The sequence below is a fragment of the Geotrypetes seraphini genome, chromosome 1 (genome assembly GCF_902459505.1).
Source record: "Geotrypetes seraphini chromosome 1, aGeoSer1.1, whole genome shotgun sequence".
Lineage (NCBI taxonomy): Eukaryota > Metazoa > Chordata > Amphibia > Gymnophiona > Dermophiidae > Geotrypetes > Geotrypetes seraphini.
The window spans coordinates 179260849-179276125 of record NC_047084.1 but is presented as its reverse complement, the minus strand read 5'-3'; the positions used below and the strand labels follow the sequence as shown (position 1 = coordinate 179276125).

The following is a 15277-nucleotide window of genomic DNA, read 5'->3' as shown; positions in this document are numbered from 1 at the left end:
ATGAAGAAAGACACGGTATTGCTTGAAAGGGTCCAGAGAAGAGTGACTAAAATGGTAAAGGGGCTGGAAGAGTTGCCGTACAATGAGAGATTAGAGAAACTGGGCCTCTTCTCCCTTGAAAAGAGGAGACTGAGAGGGGACATGATAGAAACATTCCAGATACTGAAGGGAATAGACTTAGTAGATAAAGACAGGTTGTTCACCCTCTCCAAAGTAGGGAGAACGAGAGGACACTCTCTAAAGTTAAAAGGGGATAGATTCCGTACAAACGTAAGGAAATGTTTATTCACCCAGAGAGTGGTGGAAAACTGAAATGCTCTTCTGGAGGGTGTTATAGGGGAAAACACCCTCCAGGGATTCAAGGCAAAGTTAGACAAGTTCCTGATGAACCAGAACGTATGCAGGTAGGGCTGGTCTCAGGGCACTAGTCTTTGACCTGGGGGCCACCGCAGGAGCGGACTGCTGGGGACAGTGGACCACTGGTCTGATCCAGCAGCGGCAACTTCTTATGTACTTGCATGCTCCTACCTTCTGATATATATAATTATGTTACACACCTGTTTGTTTACTCCTACTTCATGCTCTTGTTGTAACTTCGCTGCATTCCTGCAGCCTCTCTTGTAAACCGTCTTGAACTGAAAGGTATGACAGGATATAAATAAAGCTATTATTATTATTACTAGTCTTATAGCCCGTTACATTAACGGGTGCTAGAATATGTGTGTGTGTGTCTGTATTTCTTTCTTTCTCTCTCTCTCCTTAGCCTGTTTCTGTATTTCTGTATTTATTTCTTTCTGTCTTTCTTTTTCCTCCCAAACCTGAAACATCTGTATCCTGCTACCTGTCACCTTTGTTTTTTTCTCTCTCTCTCTATGCATGCAGTTCTTGCCCATTTTTCATTTGCGGGCTTGGCTTTTCCCTGTCCATTTTGCAGAGCCAATAGGCAGTCCTACCTTCCAGGGTCACTTCTTTTAACAATGTTCTGCCGGTTAACATTGATTGAAAGATGTTACAAATTGAATGGATTTAACAAAGTTGAAAGCTAGTCTGATGGGGGTGGGGTGGGAGCAAAGTTGAGAAACCTAAGAAGAGCTGGAGCACAAACCACTTCAAAGGGAAGTCAGAGACCTGGAAGAAAAATCCACCTCTTCACTTATTTTCCTTTCCTGCTCGGGGGGATAAGACATTCTCTCACTGGCTCTGTAGGAGCTTGCGCACCCCCCCTTTCTCCGCGTGGCAAGGTGTTAGGTTCCTGTGGGGACAGATTTGGCAGAGGAGCTCCGCCACTTTCGCCCAGACCGGCTGCGAGCCTCAGCCGCCTGCGAGCGCTGGGGCGATTTCTTTCAATCTGTGAGTGTGGGGCCGAAGTTAAATTTTCCAAGTCGCGAGTGTGGGGCCGAAGTTTAATTTTGAATGTGCCATGGCGGCTCCCCTCACCGGCCAACCCTAGCAGAAACAGGAAGTCGTGAGAGAGGGCGGGCCGCAGTGGACAGAAAACGGCAAGCCAGCGTTAGCGAGGTGCAGCGCTTTTCTCAATTTAAACGCGGGTGAGCCGGCGAGAAGGAGGAGGCTTTGGCGGTGGTGGTTTTGGCGGTGAGTGAGGGTGGGAGGGAGGGGGGAGTCGCCGGCTGTGCTGTGCTTTCGCGATTTGTCTGGCCGCTGCATACGCACTCTGACCACGGACCTACGGATCACAGAACACGCAGGTCTGGGTGCGCATGCGCGGCTAGCTTTTTATTATATAGGATTATATGCACCATATTCAAATTTTATAGCCTCTTTTTGGCAAATGTCATGATATCTAAGCAGGTCTTTCCATTTTTTCAAAGCATCTGCTCATAAGTTTAGAAAACTCCAAATCTTGTGCTGTTGAAAATCACATGGCCCACTTTACATGAGTTCTTCATACCTCAAGAGCTTCATTATGATGGCTCTGGGTGTGTTGTTACTGTTGAGTGTAACTCTCTATAGGTCCTTTCACTCACTTTCATATTTCAGAGTTTTTGGTGAATTGGGAATGTAGGTAAGCAAAAATCTACTGATGAAATCTCTCATACAATGGCTTTCCTCTTTGAGGGTTTCTAATATTCTTATGTTAGAGTGCCTGCTCCCATTTTTCTAGGCTTCCCATCTTTCATCACTTGGAGCTGTTTCTGAAGCTTTTATATTTGACTATTGACTATGGCTTTGGCCCTGCTATCCTCTAGTTTGCTAATCCTGCTTTCTACTGTTGCTTGCATCACTTCATACTTTTCTTTAATCGTCCTGACCTCTGTATTTATAATTTCTAATTTTGACTCTTTGATCTGAAGCAAGAGCAGCCTCAACCCTATCTCAGGTAATAATTACCACCAAATTGAGGCAACAATCTGGGAGGAAGGAGAGAGGAACTAGAGCACCAGTGAGATGTAGCTGTTGTGTTTGCTGTTCAGACCAGAAGTCCTTCCAATTTTTTATTGAGCTTTCCTGAACATTGGTGGGTTCATGGGGCTCACCTGATTCAAAACTCTGGATGCCAGAAATCTGGACCACCTGAGAATCTGGACCCTTTAAAATTGCAATCTAGACAGTACTTTTGGGGAAAGAGAGAGAGATGTTGATGCTGGAGCTTTTTTTTTTTTTTTTTTAAAGTTTTCATTTATTTATTGAAAAGTTTCAAATAACAGGAAACCATGGAGACGCTATACATGAGAAGTGAATCACATATTAAAAAAATAACAAAAACAGATACTTAAGAGTAAGAAGATAAATATTCTTTCAAGGCAAACTATTTTAAACAGCATTACTCTTCTTTGCAAGATAACATTCATATCTTTAAGAAAGGTAGGTCAAATTCCACCATTTATTATAGTGCACTTGTGAAAGGTTTTTCCAAGAAGCACAAATTATTTTAAATCAATTGCTAATAATGTATCCATTAGTAAACATTATGTATGGATAATAAAGTTTTAAAACATTTAAGAACATAAGGAGTGCCTCTGCTGGGTGAGACCAGAGGTCCATCATGCCCAGCAGTCCGCTCACGCGGCGGCCCATCAGGTTCAGGACCTGTATAGTGATCCTCTATCCATACCCTTCTATCCCCTTTTACTTCAAGAAATTGTCCAATCTCTTCTTGAACCCCAATACCGTACTCTGTCCTATCACGCCTTCTGTAAGCGCATTCCAGGTGTCCACCACCCTTTGGGTGAAGAAGAACTTCCTAGTGGAGAATGACACGGTGACAAAATTCATCACCGTCCTCGTCCCCGCGGATAACCACGGGAAACCATCTTCATGTCATTCTTTAAGGAGAGAGGGAAGAATCAGAGTATGAATGGCCACAACCACTGACCCGCAAGCTTTGCTTTGAAGAATGCTGGTGTAGAAGATTGAGGTTGAAATAGACACTAGAAAATGACATGGGATTATTTCCCGTGGTTATCCGCGGGGACGGGAACGGTGATGAATTTTGTCACCGTGTCATTCTCTACTTCCTAGCACTGGTTCTGAATCTGTCCCCTCTTAATTTTTCCGAATGGCCTCTCGTTCTTGTAGTTTTTGAAAGTTTGAAGACTCTGTCCCTCTCCACTTTCTCTATGCCCTTCATGATCTTGTAAGTCTCTATCATGTCCCCTCTAAGTCTCCGCTTCTCCAGGGAAAAGAGCCCCAGTTTCTCCAATCTTTCAGCATATGAAAGGTTTTCCATACCTTTTATCAATCGTGTCGCTCTTTTCTGAACCCTCTCGAGTATCGCCATATCCTTCTTAAGGTACGGCGACCAATATTGGACACAGTACTCCAGATGCGGGCGCACCATCGCCCGATACAACGGCAAGATAACTTCTTTCATTCTAGTTGTAATACCTTTCTTAATAGTACCTAGCATTTTATTTGCCTTCTTAGCGGCCGCTGCACACTGTGCCAACGGCTTCATTGTCTTGTCCACCATTACCCCCAGGTCCCTTTCTTGGGTACTCTCACCCATTAACAGCCCTCCCATCGTATAGCTGTACTTTGGGTTTCTGTTTCCTATATGCAAGACTTTACATTTCTCTACATTGAACTTCATCTGCCATCTCATCGCCCACTCTCCTAGTTTGTTTAGGTCCCTTTGTAAATCTTCGCAATCCTCTTTAGTCCCAACTCCACTAAATAGTTTGGTGTTGTCTGCAAATTTTATTACTTTGCACTTCGTCCCTGTTTCTAGATCATTTATAAATACATTGAACAGCACCGACCCCTGCGGAACACCACTCGTGACCCTCCTCCAGTCCGAGTAGTGGCCCTTCACTCCCACCCTTTGCTTTCTACCCGCCAACCAATTTCTGATCCATCTATGTACGTCACCTTCCACCCCATGGTTCTTCAGTTTCCGTAGTAGGCGTTCATGGGGTACTTTGTCAAAGGCTTTTTGGAAATCTAAGTATACGATGTCTATGGGGTCCCCTTTGTCCATCCGTTTGTTAATTCCTTCGAAGAAGTACAATAAGTTCGTTAGGCACGATCTTTCCTTGCAGAAACCATGTTGGCTTGTTTTCATGTTTATTCTTTTCTAGATGCTCATCGATGCTGTCTTTTATCAGCGCTTCCGCCATTTTCTCCGGAACTGAAGTCAAACTTACTGGTCTGTAGTTACCCGGGTCACCTCTCGATCCTTTTTTAAAGATGGGCGTAACATTAGCTATCTTCCAATCCTCCGGGATCACGTCTGTTTTCAGGGATAGATTACAAACCTGCTGTAGCAGTTCCGCTATTTCCTCCTTTAGTTCTTTCAATACCCTTTAAGTTAAATTATTTTGTAAGCAAAAGGATTAGTGATATTAAATATATTGCTTATGGTGGACCATAGTTCAACCCAGAAATTTTTAACATAAGAACATTCATGTAGAACGTGTCTAATATTACCAGTTGCTTGGCCACAGGACCAACAGTGTTTTGATAAAGAAGGATTGATCATATGTGATCTTAAAGGGTTTCATAGTGACCTGTGTAGATGCAGATTTGGATGATTTGTGTGTAAAATACCATAATTTTCCCAACCTGAATCGGAAATAGATTGTTGTATGTCTTTTACAGTAATTGTAACAAACAGGAAAAATGAATATTCAGAAACCCATTTTACAGCAAAATACCTATGGGCTTCTTTTACAAAGCCATGCAGCAAACACTCCGACGTCCATTAATTCCCAATGGATGTCGGAGTGATTACCGCAGCAGCAGCCGCTAGAGTGGCTTTATAAAAGGGGGTTATTTGCTATGACTCTGCTAATATGCTAATTCAGTGAGACATAATTTTCTTTGTGTTTTCCTGTAAATATATCCATTTTGATAAATGAAGCATTCTATATTTGTTAGTAAATAAATCAACAAAACTGGCTTCTTTCATCTTCTCTTTATTCCTTAAATTTGAATTTTAAAAGTACTGCCTGAGAATCTGAAAATCTGGACTGACCCAATCCCCGAGCAGTCCAGATTTTTGGACTTGTACTGTACATTGATGATTTGTGCATTTGCATTCACCTTTTGAGCACTGCATGTTCTGAACTTCTAGAAGCCAGCAAAAAGTAACCTAAATGCTGCAAAGGCCTGTGCTGCTGATATAGAATAAGTCTAGAGCTGACTGTAATATATGATGGGGTCATTTCATTTAGAAACAGCCTACAGAAATTAGGCTTCTTATGCTTTTTAAGGCCATGATGTAGAACATAAGAATAGCCATATTGGGTCCATCTAGCCCAGAATCCTTTTTCCACAGTGGCTAATCCATTTCACCAGTACCTGGCAGAAACCCAAATAGTAGCTACTAATGCTAGTAATGCTACTGATCCAGGGCAAGCAGTGGCTTCCCCCATGTCTGTCTCAATAGCAGACTATGGACTTTTCCTTCAGGAACTTGTCCAAACCTTTTTTTTTTTTTTTTTAAACCAGCTACATTAACTGCTTTTACCACATCCTCAACTATTCTCTGAATTAAAAAATATTTTCTCCTCTTGGTTTTAAAGACACTTCCATGTAACTTCATTTCAAACAAACATAAGATGCACAATAATTAGAAACCTTGGTCACTTTAGTTTTCCTCAACCAACCAGTGAACACAACTTTCACACAAAAATATGTGTGGCGCAGTGGTTATAGCTACAGCCTCAGCACCCTGAGGTTGTGGGTTCAAACCCACGCTGCTCCTTGTGACCCTGGGCAAGTCACTTAATCCCCCATTGCCCTAGGTACATTAGATAGATTATGAGCCCACCAAGACAGACAGAGAAACATGCTTGAGTACCTGAATAAATTCATGTAAACCGTTCTGAGCTCACCTGGGAGAACGATATAGAAAATTGAATGAATGAATAAATAAATCAAAATGTGTTTCCTAGCAGTGGGTGGCACTATTTCCTGTTGGCTCAGGTATTTTGCTGAAACGTCATATAAGTAAAAGGGTTTTCTCATGCTCTAAATATCTGAAATTATATTTTTGGGAAATATTTTTTAATTTAATTACAATATCTTTTTTGTAGCAAAGCGGCCTGCTCCAGGACAAATCGGAGCTGCAGCCCGTTCTCAGAAAATTACTAAACCTGCTGCTAAATACGGAGTGCCTTTATCCATGAGGAAACCTGGGGATATAACCAAGAGGTTTCATGAGAAGAAGCTGCTAGCCAAACATAGACAGGTGAGGGCAACTATGCAGTTCACAGAGTGGCTCTGTGCTGTTGGTAGTTTTAGTTGGTTTTAAAGCATGGTTTGCTACATTTTTCAGAAACTTGAAGTGGCAAGGAACAGCTAAGATCTTTCCAGTTCCGTTGCGCACTATGATTACCACTGTCTTTTCATACTCTATTTGAACTTTTGGTAAGTTTGAGCATTTGTGCTGCTATGTCAGTAGGAATTGATAATACCTACTTTGCATATTAGTCTCTAAATCAATGTACATATAATGCCCTTTGCTGCAAGTGTATGAATAACTTACATGTATTGTGACATGGTTCTCTCTGCTAGTTTCCTCTTGTTCTTGGGCTCTGAGCTCATTTAAATCCAGTTTCTTTTTTTAATTTTATTTATAGAATTATTCATTTATTACAACAAATAAAAACTGTAAGCAATAACTCAAAGTTCCAAAAAAGAAAAAAATCATACAAGAATTTAAATGATCTAGCCCACATCATTGGGGCTGTTGTTAAGTGGAGCACACATAAGTAAAAATATAATACACTTATTAACAGGCAGGTAATTATTCTTTCTTTCTTATAGTATCACCTCTGTTCATACCTCTGCATTAGTCTGAGGTAAATTATCCAATTTAGGCTTATCTTGTAAAAATATCTTCAACTGAGGTGGATCAACTAAAATGTATTTATTGTTCTCATATGTCACCAAACATTTGCGGGGAAATTTAAGGAAGAATAAAGCTCCCACAGCCAGGACACGAGTCTTCTTCTATATTGTTTTTGTTTGGAGACATCTGGGAACACATTTATATTTTGCCCATAGAACAAGGCCTGTTTATTTAGAAAATAAAGTTTAAGAACAGCTTGCTTCTCCAATTCAGTTTTGAAGGTGACCCAACAGAATTGCTAGTTTAGCAATATAATCTTTTGAAGACTCCAAGAATTGTGATATATTCAGACTATCTGGGGATACAAGCTGATCCATTCCTCCCTCCTCTGACAGAACCTTGGCGCTTCTGGGGATGTAATACAAATTATCTGGGAGAAAACCTTCTGCCAGAGTATAGTGAAGAATATCTTTTAAGTACATCCTCAGAAGCTCCACTGGAGACAAATCATGAGATAAAGGGAAATTCAAAAAGCGATTCCTTGATTTCATAGCATTTTCCATTTTTTCCAGCTGTGAGTGTATTAAAGAATTATGTTTCACATTAGATGTAACACAAGATTGAATCACAGATACAGATATTTCTACTTTATCAATTCTTTTCTCCATTTATTCTAACTGAGTTCCCTGGTCAGTCAGCTTCTTTGTAATTTCAGTAGAAAACTGGCAAAGCTGAACAACTGTGTTCTGTAATGAGCTTTCTATTCTGTTAACCACTGCCCAAACGTCTTGTAGTATGATACAGAACACTGAGGCATTTGTACAGGAGTTAACACCGAAATAGATTTCCCCGCTGACATTGAGGTTGAATCTAAGTCAGTTAAATTAGGAGAAATTAGTTTCACTCCAACTTCGGGTGTAGAGCCAATTTTCTCCAGTAAACTTAAGGCAGGTTGAGGTGGAGGCAAAGGTTCGCCAAAGGAGAGCGAGGCAGAATGGGTCTGGAAATCGATCTTACCTTCCAGAGATGTCACCGAAGTGGGATTTAGATGGCAGTCTATCTGTCCCGTAGCCGGGGCCATTGGGATGACCCTTGACTTCCTTTTTACCATCTATTCCCCCTTGTTCCATCTCGTTACTCCTAGTGGCTCCGAAGGGACTCAAAAGGGATGTGTCCTGACCCATTGGCCACGCCCCCTTGGGCATGCGTCCATGGGCTGCGTTCCACAGCTCCTTGGTCTTTTAAAGACGGGAGAGGACCTCACGTCCAACAGCGTCGGATGGTGGCCACAGGGATGCCTGCCTGCAGGTTTTGCCTCCTTCCAAGTAATGCAGCAGCCCTCTTAAATCCAGTTTCTGTTAGGCTATAACACCACTAACCTTTATCTAATCTAATACACTACTTTATAATCACACTATACCAAAAATGTTCAAGGCAATTTACATCCAAAGAAGCCATAAAATCTACAGGAGAATACACATCTGTCGTTCAGGAGGAGAGGTCCTCTCTCCCAGGATTAAAACCAGAGTGAGCCACGGACATGCCCCTTTTCAGCCCCTTTGGAGCCAGGAGGAGCAGTTGGGAGAATATGGACAAATGGAAAGCTAAGATTATTCCCTCTTCTAACATAATAGGACCAATGGATCACAACCTATGCCCAGTTTCTAGAACATCCTTTGAAGGTAAGATTGATGAAATCCCAATCTGTCTCTCTCTCATCTGGCGAACCCACGCCTCCACCTCAACCCATCTTACCTTTATTAGAGAAGGATGATTCCGTTTCCACATCCGGTTCAGACTCAACTTCTGCACAATCTTTTGAGATGGACCCAAAAAACTCCTTAATGGGAAAAAAAATTGTTTCTGTGTCTCCTGTTTCAATGCCTACAGGACCTATTATTAGGCCCGAGTTGGGCGATAAACTGTTACACTTCAAGACATCTGGACTGTAGTGAATAGAATTGAGAACTCATTATAGGGCACAGTAATAAAGCTTTGTCAATTTTCATCTGAAATAACAAATAAAGTGGCTGAGCATGATTCTCAACTGGCTGTAATGGAAAAGAAATTGGACAAAGTAGAAGCATCTGTCTCTGTAATGCAATCTTGTGCTGCATCTAATGTGAAGAAAAATACTTTATTATATTTACAGATGGAAAATATGGAAAATGCTATGAGATCTAGGAACCTCAGATTTCTGAATTTTCCTATATCTCATTATCGGTCTCCTTTGGAATTACTAAAAATGTATTTGAAGGATATATTTTCTTACACTCAGAAACTTTTTCTCCGGATAATCTTTACTATATACCTAGTGGTTCCAAAATGGTTTCAGAAAAGGGGGGAAAGATCAATTAGTGTCACCCGATAGTTTAAATATTTCTCAATTCCTATAGTCATTGAAAGATTTTATAGCCAAAAGAGCAACATTGTTGGTCACCTTTAGGACTGAAATAGAAAAACAACCTATTCTTAAATTATATTTTATAAATAAAAATGGCTTGTTTTGTGGACGTGAAGCTAGGAGTGGAAATGTCCCAAAAGAGGTGGGCAGAATTTGATTTTAAAAATAACCTTTTATGTATCCAAAAATGGCTCAAAAACTCAATGACTCGACAAGTACATGTTTCGGCCAAACTGGCCTGCCACAGGAGTCTAAAAACATAAACATACATAAAATATTAAATCTTTAATAATACACAAACATGAAACAATATTAAAACCATGACATACTATTCATGAAATCATCATCTGGAAACTTCAAGAGAAGGCAAATAAATGACACATAAAATGGTAACATCCTATATACAATATTCCTGCCATAAAACATAATAAATGAAAGATGGAAAGATAATACAACATAGAGATCCTTGAAACAAGTATAAATTAAAAATGACATCAAAAGAACTATATTATAAGATATGAAATGTATAAAAGGGGCATTAAAAAAGAATTACATTACACATGCTCAATTAAGATATAAATATGATCAACAATGAATTACAAAGTCCAAAAGTACATAATCTAAAACCTCTCATTAAAATATGCAAATTAGTGGCTAGGGCCAATCATAAATATAAGATGAAATGCATGGACTGTCTTTAAAAAATACAAATCTATATATATAAAATCGGAGGTATGTATGTGTGTATGTGTGTGTGTATGTGCCGCGATCACGCAAAAACGGCTTGACCGATTTGAACAAAACTTGGTATGCAGATCCCTCACTACCTGGGATGATATGTTCTGTGGGTCTCGCGGCCCACCTGCGCACGTGGGCGGAGCTACAAACAAAATCAGATTTCACCCATTCATGTCAATGGAAAAAATGTAAAAAGCTGCCAACGCAAAAACGGCTTGCCCGATTTGAACGAAACATGGTATGCTGATCCCTCACTACCTGGGGTGATATATTCTGGGGGTCTCGCGGCCCACCTGCACACATGGGCGGAGCTACAAACAGAAAATCAGATTTCACCCATTCATGTCAATGGAAAAAATGTAAAATGCTGCCAACGCAAAAACGGCTTGCCCGATTTGAACGAAACTTGGTATGCTGATCCCTCACTACCTGGGGTGATATGTTCTGGGGGTCTCGTGGCCCACCTGCACATGTGGGCGGAGCTACAAACAGAAAATCAGATTTCACCCATTCATGTCAATGGAATAAATGTAAAAAGCTGCCATTCTCACAGTAATTCCAACTACCTGGGGTGATATGTTCTGGGGGTCTCGCGGCCCACCTGTACACGTGGGCGGAACTACAAACAGAACATCAGATTTCACCCATTCATGTCAATGGAAAAAAATAAAACACTGCCATTCTCACACTAATTCAAAAACGGCTTGACCGCTTTGAACGAAACTTGGTATGCTGATCCCTCACTACCTGGGGTGATATGTTCTGGGGGTCTCGCGGCCCACCTGCACACGTGGGCGGAGCTACAAACAGAAAATCTTATTTCACCCATTCATGTCAATGGAAAGGATGTAAAAAGCTGCCATTCTCATAGTAATTCCAACTATAAAACACTTTCTATGATACTATAACCACTAGGGACATCGTTTCTATTCTACCACGGACACCATACATATAGAGTTTGTATGTTCTAACTGTGTTTGTAACTGTTTCCTTCATTCACCCCAGTTCATAATGTTATTACATTACATGAGTACCGTATTTTCACGTAGATAACGCGCACCCGTGTAAAACGCGCACACGGGTATAGCGCGCGAAAAATACAAATTTATGTACTGAAATTTTTATATACCGCGCACACCCGTATACCGCGCATGTTGCCCGACTCTCCTTTCGCCCGCCCCTACTCTCCTCTGGCCACCCCGACTCTCCTTTCGCCCGCCCCGACTCTCCTCTCCCCCTTGAAGTCCTGTCCCCACCCTGAAAGCCTGATGCCCCCCCCCCCGACGTCCGATTCACCCCCCCCCCGCAGGACACGATCGGGGCAAGAGGGAGCTCAAGCCCTCTTGCCCCAGCCAACCGCGGCACCCCCAACACGATCGGGGCAAGAGGGAGCTCAAGCCCTCTTGCACCCCCAACTCCCCAACAATATCGGGCCAGGAGGGATCCCAAGTCCTCCTGGCCCTGGTGACCCCCCCCCCCCGCTAGTTGTTCAGGCCAGGAGGGAGCCCAAGTCCTCCTGGCCCTGGCGACCCCCCCCCCCGCTAGTTGTTCGGGCCAGGAGGGAGCCCAAACCCTCCTGACCACGGCAACCCCCTACCTCCACCCCGCACTACATTACGGGCAGGAGGGATCCCAGGCCCTCCTGCCCTCGATGCAAACCCCCCTCCCCCCAACGACCGCCCCCCCCAAGAACCTCCGACCACCCCCCCAGCCGACCCGCGACCCCCCTGGCCGACCCCCACGACACCCCCATCCCCCCTTCCCCATACCTTAGTTTAGTTGGCTGGACAGACGGGTGCCAAACTCGCCTGTCCGGCAGGCAGCCAACGACGGAATGAGGCCGGATTGGCCCATCCGTCCCAAAGCTCCGCCTAATGGTGGGGCCTAAGGCGCCTGGGCCAATCAGAATAGGCCCGGGAGCCTTAGGTCCCTCCTGGGGGCGGGGCCTTGGGAACATGGTCGGGTTGGGTCCATTGCTGAAGGGTTAGAAGGAAAAGTGTGCCTTTTTGCAGATGATACCAAGATTTGTAACAGAGTAGACACCGAAGAGGGAGTGGAGAATATGAAAAAGGATCTGCAAAAGTTAGAGGAATGGTCTAATGCCTGGCAACTAAAATTCAATGCAAAGAAATGCAGAGTAATGCATTTGGGGATTAATAATAGGAAGGAACCGTATATGCTGGGAGGAGAGAAGCTGATATGCACGGACGGGGAGAGGGACCTTGGGGTGATAGTGTCCGAAGATCTAAAGGCGAAAAAACAGTGTGACAAGGCAGTGGCTGCTGCCAGAAGGATTCTGGGCTGTATAAAGAGAGGCGTAGTCAGTAGAAGGAAGAAGGTGTTGATGCCCCTGTACAGGTCATTGGTGAGGCCCTACTTGGAGTATTGTGTTCAGTTTTGGAGACCGTATCTGGCGAAAGACGTAAGAAGACTTGAGGCGGTCCAGAGGAGGGCGACGAAAATGATAGGAGGCTTGCGCCAGAAGACGTATGAGGAGAGACTGGAAGCCCTGAATATGTATACCCTAGAGGAAAGGAGAGACAGGGGAGATATGATTCAGACGTTCAAATACTTGAAGGGTATTAACGTAGAACAAAATCTTTTCCAGAGAAAGGAAAATGGTAAAACCAGAGGACATAATTTGAGGTTGAGGGGTGGTAGATTCAGGGGCAATGTTAGGAAATTCTATTTTACGGAGAGGGTGGTGGATGCCTGGAATGCGCTCCCGAGAGAGGTGGTGGAGAGTAAAACTGTGACTGAGTTCAAAGAATCGTGGGATGAACACAGAAGATTTAGAATCAGAAAATAATATTAAAGATTGAACTAGGCCAGTTACTGGGCAGACTTGTACGGTCTGCGTCTATGTATGGCCGTTTGGAGGAGGATGGGCAGGGGAGGGCTTCAATGGCTGGGAGGGTGTAGATGGGCTGGAGTAAGTCTTAACAGAGATTTCGGCAGTTGGAACCCAAGCACAGTACCGGGTAAAGCTTTAGATTCTCGTCCAGAAATAGCTAAGAAGAAGAAAAAAAAAAAAAAATTTAAATTGAATCAGGTTGGGCAGACTGGATGGACTATTCGGGTCTTTATCTGCCGTCATCTACTATGTTACTATGTAACTTTTGGATGCCACTTATTCCAACAGATCTTCCTTTTCAGTTTAAGAGATTGCTAATTTCAGTGAGACTTGCATTCATTCACCACTATAAAGTATCTTTATTTGAATCCATTTACAGTGTTATTGCTATAATTAAATACCTGTGCAACGCTGGGGCATCAGCTATATATATATAAAATCGGATGTATGTATGTATGTTCCAGCATAACTCCGAAACGCATGGACAGATTTCAACCAAACTTGGTATACATATCAATTGCTATCTGGGAAAAAAATACTGTGGGGGTGGGAAGGGGATGACATGTAAAGACTCATCGAAAAAGACAGATATTGCTTTGACCAATGGTGTGAAGCTTGGGGAATGATGTCACACAGTCAGAATGATGTCACAGTCAACAGTATATAAGGAAGTGCCGCTGTGGTGTGGTGTGGTGAAGCCGAAACTGAAAATTTGTGTGATGTTATTCTTCAAGTGAATGTTCCTGAAGGGAATTTATATCCGGGCAACGCCGGGTGATCAGCTAGTAAATAAATAAAAATATAGCGTCCACTGTCATACAAATGTGCAAATGCTTGAAGATCATATAAAATAAATATATAAAGAAGAAAATATATAAACAGCATACCTGGTAAGTCTTCAAACACAAAGATATATTGATCCAAGTGCTTAATGTACAGATGCTGTAATACAGCTACTAGTGACCAAATACAAACTTGCAACTAAAATCCAAACAATAATTAATATGTTAAAAAGATAAATGAAAAGGTATGCTGAACATTTTAGACTCCTGAGGCAGGCCAATTTGGCTGAAACATGTATATGTCGAGTCATTGAGTTTTTGAGCCATTTTTGGATAAATAAAATGTTATTTTTAAAATCAAATTGTGGCCACCTTTTTTGGGGACATTTCCACTCCTAGTTTCATGTCTTTGAGTTTGTGGATTTGGTTCTCCTGTTGTATACTTTTTTTCCGGACATCTCTAAACAGACGCAATACAAGAGAAAGCAGTTCCTGCAACTCAAGACTTGTGTCTTGGCTGTGGGAACTTTATTTTTTCTTAAGTTGCCATGTAAGTGTTTAGTGACATATCAGAATACTAGTTATATTTTTGTTGATCCAGCTCATTTAGAAATTTTTGTTAAAGATAAACCTAAATTAGACATATTGCCTGTAACTAGCACAGAGGCTGAGATCAAGTGAAAATAAGAATGAACATAAGAAATGCCTCTGCTGGGTCAGACCCGAGGTCCATCGTGCCCAGCAGTCCGCTCACGCGGCGGCCCAACAGGTCCAGGACCTGTGCAGTAATCTTCTATCTATACCCCTCTATCCCCATTTCCAATGTTTATTTGCCTGATTTAGGAGATTATGGCATATTGTTTGCCTTTTCTTTTTTCTTTGCTTTCTTGGTGACTCCTACAGGACAGTCAGACCCTATAATAATGTGGACTTGATAAGATTATTTTTTAGCTTGATGTACTTTCTTTGAATTTGTTTATTGCCTAAGTTCTTATTTGTTGTAACAAACCAATAAATTTATAAATAAGAAAAACTAATTAATATCAGTCTTAATGTGAACAGGTAGTTCCAAATTGTAATAGCAGCGTAAGCAAAAGAGGAGGAGTTGAGCTGTCACTTATACCATACTGTGGCAGATGTAGTAATAAAGTACCACATAATCTGGTGGAACAATAATGCAAATGAGAAAAAAGAGAAATCAGATTATCTGAAGAGTCAGTCTGTAATATATGATGAGCTGATTT

At 42.1% G+C, this 15277-nt stretch overlaps 1 protein-coding gene across 9 annotated transcripts in view; it reads left to right on the top strand.

Annotated features, from left to right (window-relative positions):
- Nucleotides 1-15277, top strand: part of NEK1 (NIMA related kinase 1) — a 312305-nt gene that overhangs the window by 75880 nt on the left and 221148 nt on the right. For all 9 annotated transcript variants that reach the window (XM_033942264.1, XM_033942234.1, XM_033942215.1 and 6 more), the window contains exon 10: nucleotides 6498-6652. In XM_033942264.1, coding sequence (XP_033798155.1) covers nucleotides 6498-6652 — 155 coding nt within the window. The remainder of the gene's footprint in view (nucleotides 1-6497; nucleotides 6653-15277) is intronic.